We start from the raw sequence: 7,500 nt of genomic DNA, 5'->3' as shown, positions 1-7,500 counted from the left end.
TGATCGCTGCATCAAAATAGGGTTATATCAAAATAGGATTACTTTTTGTGAATTTTATTTTGTTAGTTGTATTTTTTCTCATAGGGGAACACTGCTAGGACTGAACATCTATATTTTTATCTAAAATATGCAGCACAACACATTCTAGGTGATATATATATTCACATAATCGTTCTAAAAAAATAAGTGTGACAAGGATATAAATAAGGGATTATCCTCAACATATAAATAATCAAAACTTAAGAGACTGATTGTACAAATCCTCGTTTTGCATGTAACGGGTTGGGCCATTTCCGGACAAAATCTTCTTTGGGGAGTCCATCGTTCGGAGAAGGAGATTCACAAGAATAAAAAAAATAAAAAAAGAAAAAAAAAACACGATCTTGAACTAAACCATCTTTAAAAGAATCCTGTCAAACCAGCTGAAGAATCATTTAAAGAATATTGAAGTTAGGCATACAAATGTTTGCCTCCTCCTTACACCATGTTCTGTAACTTGATTACATATTCTGGAACACACAATACGAGAACAAATAAATGTTGTTTTTTTCACAATAAGCTACATAAATCTAACAGCTACTGTACCTGCAACAACAATACCCAGTTCACAGAGCCTCTTTGTGCGATACATGTCACTATCACGGTTACCCATAAATTACTTCTGCGTTTTCTCTCGGCGCTCAAGTCGGCTTTTTAGCGTTTTCTTTAAATCAGAGCTTGCGGCGGTCCTGACTCCAATGTATCTCGAGCTATGCAACCCGAATCTTTCTCTTTTCCTTACAAAACATCAGAGGGTGAATCAACAAATGTCTTACTGTTTCGGATAAAGCATTCCATTTTAGAAAGAGAGATGACGACTGAAAACTTCCGTATCGAAATCACCCTTCAGACCGGAGAAGGAGGCCCAACTAAGGAATTTTTCTGCATCCTCTTTGCTACACTACACTACTTTGTTCCACTATCCACCGATCGGGTTTAGCTTGCACACGCAGCAGGAGGGGAACCAGAAGGTGTCCGTGGAAAGCCTCATCCCGCTAGCGTCGAGGGCGATCAGCCGCTTCTGCACGTACTGCTGCTGGCACACGGAGGTGAAGCCGTCGGGGACGTTACAGGCTCCGGTGCAGCTGTTTGTGCTGCCGAAAGGGAAGGGAGATTAGCGACGTAGAAGAGTCGAGTTGATATGTACCTAGTAATACGCAAGCAAGTAAAGTAATAGGAGCAAAACGTACGTTTGAACACACAAAAAAAAATGAAAAAAAACAGTACCCTACATTTTACACACACACACACACACACGCGCGCGCGCGCGCGCACACACACACACACACACACACACACACACACACACACATACACACAATACCTACATGCACTTCTTGCTCTCGACCAACTGTGTGTATTCGCTGGAGACTTCGTTGAGGTTGACGAGGAACATCCAGTCGCCTCTGTTATTGAGACCGACCCTGGGCATAATGAACTCGGACTCGTAGGGGCAGAGGTCCATGGAGGAGATCTGACGGCGCTGGCGGCGGAGGGAGGACCTCATGATTCTGGGGGTGGGGGGGGGGGGGAGTATTAGCTTCGGTAACGGTGAAGGAGCCGATTTGTAAGGTGTCAAAGGGTCAATGAAAAGAAAATGGGTCAGTGATAAGAAGAAAATCTTAAAGAAAGGAAAATCTGTCAGTGAAAAGGAAATGGGTCGATGAAAAGAAAATTTGTCGATGAAGGGAAAGTGGGTCAAGGGAAAAAATGTTGCGTAGGTGAAAGAACTAAACAAATAATGACTGTGTGAAGGCTGGGAAGAAGGGCAGAGTGATAGAACTGGTTTCATTTTTTTTCGGAGATGTTTACAAAGGCATTGGAGGCGAAGTGTTGGCAAAGTGCAGTTCAAGTAATGCTGTAAGGTAACTTTAAACAGAGTAATATAATGCGAAGATATGAGTATCAAGTGGACTGGGTGAAGCTGGCAGAGTAGTAGGCAAGAAAATGGGATGTTAATTTGCTATGAAACGGTGGTAATATTCTGTAAAGTTTATTATGGAAGTATTAGAAGGATATCTTATGAATTTTGTAGACAAGTTGGAAAAGAAAATGATAATTAATAATGAAACATTTAGAAACTGGTACAGACATATTTAGTAACTTAATTATTAAACAAGTTTGTTTTTTATAGTCTTGCATGTATACACTTAACGGCAAAAATCACTCATCTGCACTGGCTTACAATCACCGAAAATTAGTTTCAGTATCATCTTTTCTTCAGGATTTATTCATTAAACATGTAGCCAGGTGCAGGTGACTGGTTCTTGTCCAAGAGTCTTTTTTTCTAACAACGTCTCCTTAAGTCTTTAATTTTCTGCCGTCAATAAAGTCTTTCGCAAATCCATTACTCCGAGTGTATTCAGCTATGCAAACTGAAGATTTCCCCCTTTTGAAAGTCCAATTTCAATTAACGACATCAGGAAGGAAAAGCTCTGTGATTTATGTGAAATTCGCGGCAATATTTTAGTGTGTAACAAGCCTAATGAGACCTCTAGTGGAGAAATTTTGAATTACCGGGGTGGGAGTCGGTCACGCGGGAGAAATAATTGTGTGGCTGTCCATAAATCTCGGAATAATGGATTTCTTACTCCAGAGACTCCAGTAGAAAGGATTTTCTATCGTTAAACGCTCGCTGAAAGACCCAAAGAAAACTGACATTGGGTAAAATATGTTTTCTACAAGGTGGATCTGGATGACGAATAGAAAACAATTTCACTTGGTCGAGGATGTTATCACCCATAGCTCGATAATTCCATATAAATGTAACGATAGTGATAGATAAGGAGAAGTATACGTATTTATGAAACGTTTAAGAAGGGCAAGGATTGGTACCGTGTCAAACAAGAAATTGGAAAGGAAGACCAAACAGAAGCGAAAGAGAAGAATTCATGAGTAACAATGTCGTACAATATTTAAAAACAAAGACCAAAGATATGGGCTAGAATATCACAAGGGTATATGCATTATCACATTTTTTTTTCTTTTTGATCACAAGAGTAAAGCTGACCAGCAAAATACTCTGCCAGCTCTTTTATCTTCCAGACCAAGGAGGTCACCGACGACGGCTGCGACTACTTCAAAAGACACGAGAGACTTCATTTCTGAGATTGTGTTTCCAAGCGACGTGACGCCTCGGAGGAAAGGGGACGGTTGGGGAAGTGTCAGATGCAGCAGCCCAGCTTAAGGAACGGCGCTATGGGAGATGGTAGCTGGTACTATGGAAGCTCACAGTATTGCCTGTTGCAAGGCATTATAGCAAAGGTAAAAGTAGAGGCGGAGCTCGGAGAACTATGTAGCGCACGGTCGAACTATGATGTTCACGTGGAGTCGCTGTGATAGTTTGCATATCGAATCCAATCAGATCAAAAACTTATTTGAAAGCTCCTGAGACTCCTTCAAGCATCTGTCAGAGACTGAGTTGATTCACTAAGTCCTGGCGGTTCTTCGCAGCCGTGCAGAAGAATGGACAACGCGAGAGCAATATCGAGGCGGATGACCATTTGCGGGAAGGCACTTGAGATGTATTTTATCGCAGCATGTCTTATTAACTACAAAAAAAGAAACTTAAAACTAGCTGAGTTTGGAATAGCTCGGCTAATGGCCACTGCAGTGAATCGAAGCATTGCATATCAAGAGAGGCATTTCAGAATTTTCAAATCTTACTTTAATGATGACTTATATAATAAAAATTGGATGTATTCCATCATATCTTTCCGCAAGGGCCATTACTTCGCTATATCGGATATTCATAACACTTACTATTATATCTAATATCCTTAGAAACAACTGTTAATGTGAGGCATGGAAACCCAGAGCGCAATACCCTCCAATGAGCATGTTAAGGGAAGCCGACTACAGTTGGTTAGTGCGAAGGCTTAAAGCACAAAGTATTTTACTGCACCAGCGTCCTTTCTCACGTTAAGCTGCCGGAAAGATCTAGCTCAAGCTCCACTGACGGTCGCACTTAAAAGCCTCACGCACACATTGCAGTTACACATGATTGTACTAAGACACGCACACAGATTTGTTGATAATATAATTCCACAGTCATGCACATTTGCACCCATGCACACTAACGCTACAGCCATGTGCTGCCGCCTCAGCCAGTCATCCTGTCGGATCAGTCAGCGAGCACTCAGTAGTCAGCGCGAGAGCCCCAAACCACCCGAGGAGGAGCAGAGTGCCTAACAAGAAACACCTCCCTCTCGACCTACTTCATCCACCAGGGTTGGGGTTTGGGCGGGGGGCGGGGGGGCGGGGGGATGTACCGGGGAGGGAGGTAGGACCCTGGAGGCGACTTCGGGTAGCGTGGGTAGGGCCCCTCCTGGTCGTAGGTGGGCATGGGCGGGTCGTAGAGGTACGAGGACGTCTGGGGGTGGTCGTAGTTGCTGGTTGGCGGCCCGTACTTAGAAGGGGACGGAGGGGGGGCGTAGCCTGGCTTGGAGGCGCTGCTGTAGTTCTGGCGAGGGGGGAGATAGCTGGACGACGGGGGGCGAGGCGGTCCGTAGCTGGTCCGGGGGCGGTCGTAGCCGTACATCGAGGGCAGCGTCGGAGCTTCTCTGGAGACGAGCAGACAAAGACGAAGGCCATCAATCAGCGGAACCAGATTATAGGCCATGGATGTTCACTAAGAGTAAAATCTTTCACTTCGAACGGCCCAAAAGCACGGCTTACCTGGCTTCGAACGTGTAGGAGTCGCGGGATTCATCCGTTAGTAAGGAGTCGATGTCAAACATTTTGTTCTCCAGAAGGTAAATTATGCGCTCTCTGTATAAAGTAAAACAAACTTTGGACGTTAAATGCCAGCAACAGTTGTGCGGACAAACCTGCAACAAAAACATCATTATCTGCTCTTGGAACCACAGCAGTTGTTACTTCTTTTCTTTTTATTACTTCCGTAACTACTGCTATTGTGATTATTACCTGTTGTCCTGCTACTGCTCCTGCTATTACTAGACTACTCCTGCTACTGCTACAACTACACTACGGCTACTGTTACAGATGTAATTCAACAGATGCTTCTCTTACAGTTATGATTACTGTTATGATGATGATCCTGTTATTCTACAGAGGCTGCTGTTACAAAAATAGTATTAGCAACAGTGTTGATGAAAACACTAATGGTAACTGTTATTAGTAATAATATCATAATAAGATAAATAAATAAAATTATGATAATGATGATGATGACGGGGATAATAATGATAGTAATAATAATAACAATATTAAAACAATGATAATAATGTTAGTAATACAAATGATAATAGTCATTATAATAATGAGAATAATGATAATAATAATGACTAATAATAACAATGAAAATAATGTATAATACTAATAATAACAGCAATAATGATGATGATAACAAAAATAACAGTAATAATAATAATAATAATATTGATAACAATAATAAGAACAACAGCAATGATGATGATGATGATGATGATAGTCATAATAATTATATTATTAACCAAAATGATAACAACAATAAAGATATTGACAGTAATGATAAAAATGATGATAACAATAATGATGATAATCATGATAATGATAAAGAGTAACAATAATAATAACAATGATGATGATGATGATGATGATAATAATAATATCAGCAACAGTAATAATAATAAAAAAACAATAATAAAAACAATAATAATAACAATAATAATAGTAATAATAATAATAATAATAATGATAATAATAATAATGATAATAATAATAATAATAGTAACAATGATAATAATAATAATAATGATGATAATAATAGTAATAATAATAGCATCAATGATGCTAATAATAATAATAATGATAATAATGATAATACTAATAATAATAAAGAATAATAAACATCTACAGTAACTACAAAAACAACTGCAACAACAATAATAATAACAATAATAATGACGATAAAATAAAAATAACACTACTACTAATTATAAAATTAATTACAATAATAATAATGATAGTAATAACAATATTAATGATACTGATAATAATAATAATAACAAAGATAACAACAATAGTAATAATAACAATGATGATGTAATAATAACACAAAAATAAGAAATATGATGATCTGACCATGATAGTAATGGTAATAAAATATAATAATAATAATAATAATAATAATAATATTAACAACAATGCAAATTATACTGATAATAAAGACAATGCAAATAAAAATCATAATCATTATGACAATAATAATGATGACAACAACAACAATTATACTAATAATAATAATAATAATAATAATAATAATAATAATAATAATAATAATAATAATAATGATAATAATAATAATAATGAAAATTATGATAATAATGATAATAATGATAAAAATGTCAATAATGATAAGAAATATAATAATAATAAAATGATAATAATGACTATAATAATACTGATAAAAAAATTATGATTGTAATGATAACAATAACAGTAATCATAATAGTATTTGCAAAAATAATGAAATTATGATCATGATAAAACACCAAGCCAATGTATAAAGGTATTTTGAATCTTTTGAACTGTTAAACTACTAATGCTCACACATGTGTGATGTGTGTAAGTGTGTGTGTAAGTGTGTGATGTGTGTGTGTGTATGTGTGTGTGTGTGTGTGTGTGTGTGTGTGTGTGTGTGTGTGTGTGTGTGTGTATGTGTGTGTGTGTGTGTGTGTGTGTGTGTGTGTATGTGTGTGTGTGTGTGTGTGTGTGTGTGTGTGTGTGTGTGTGTGTGTGTGTAAGTGTGTGTGTAAGTGTGTGTGTAAGTGTGTGTGTAAGTGTGTGATGTGTGTGTGTGTATATGTGTGTGTGTACGTGTGTATTTTACTATAATAAAACTGATTCAAACAAGCAAATTCATAAACAAATGACAAAATCTTAAACCAGCAAACAGACTCTAAAATGGACTCACTTGGGGTACTTTTTGGGTGCTATGCAGAACGTGTCTCTGGGGTCCTTGACGCAGTCCGGGGTATTGCCTGGCATCGAAGGGGTGAAAATGGTCGACGGGTAGGCCGGCCCCACCTCCGAGGGCATCAGACCCATCACCCAGAAGCTCACACCGAGCACCACACTCCACTGAGGAGACGCCAAAAGGGCAATTACAGATGTGTGGGTTGGGTCAGGGGTGAATGCGTAACATGTAATACATATTTGGGTTGAAAATCGAAGGAAGGTGTGGGTCACATGAGAAATAATGAGAGGAAAGAATTACGAATTATGCCTGGGTTGAATGAGAAATATATAATTTGGGGTCGTAGAGAGAGAGAAAAAAAAAGTGGGTGTGAAAAGGGGAGTGGAAAGTGGGAAGAGAGACGTAAGCACCAGTTGGAGAATGAGAGTTTGGATAAGAAGAAATACTGAAATGGTGTAATTTCGAAAGTGAATCTCGAATGTAATGATGTTGGGTGTATGGAGTGGTTGTTGATTTAGCAAAAGGTCTTATCATGTATGCAC

The 7,500-nt window shown here is 38.4% G+C and overlaps 1 protein-coding gene across 4 annotated transcripts in view; it reads right to left on the bottom strand.

The window, feature by feature from the left end:
* Positions 1-42: 42 nt before the first annotated feature.
* Positions 43-7,500, bottom strand: part of LOC125028870 (protein spaetzle 5-like) — a 178,310-nt gene continuing 170,852 nt past the window's right edge. For 2 of the 4 annotated variants that reach the window (XM_047618430.1, XM_047618429.1), the window contains exons 3-7: positions 6,956-7,122; positions 4,717-4,809; positions 4,257-4,601; positions 1,368-1,550; positions 43-1,133 (exon numbers count right to left, since the gene is read on the bottom strand). In XM_047618430.1, the coding sequence (XP_047474386.1) occupies positions 959-1,133; positions 1,368-1,550; positions 4,257-4,601; positions 4,717-4,809; positions 6,956-7,122 (963 nt within the window). In that variant the 3' untranslated portion in view covers positions 43-958. The remainder of the gene's footprint in view (positions 1,134-1,367; positions 1,551-4,256; positions 4,602-4,716; positions 4,810-6,955; positions 7,123-7,500) is intronic. The other 2 variants (XM_047618432.1, XM_047618433.1) reach the window with 2 other exon arrangements.

This window comes from Penaeus chinensis, chromosome 9, assembly GCF_019202785.1.
Source record: "Penaeus chinensis breed Huanghai No. 1 chromosome 9, ASM1920278v2, whole genome shotgun sequence".
NCBI lineage: Eukaryota > Metazoa > Arthropoda > Malacostraca > Decapoda > Penaeidae > Penaeus > Penaeus chinensis.
Note: the sequence above shows the minus strand (reverse complement) of the source record. Positions and strands in the feature narration are given on the sequence as shown.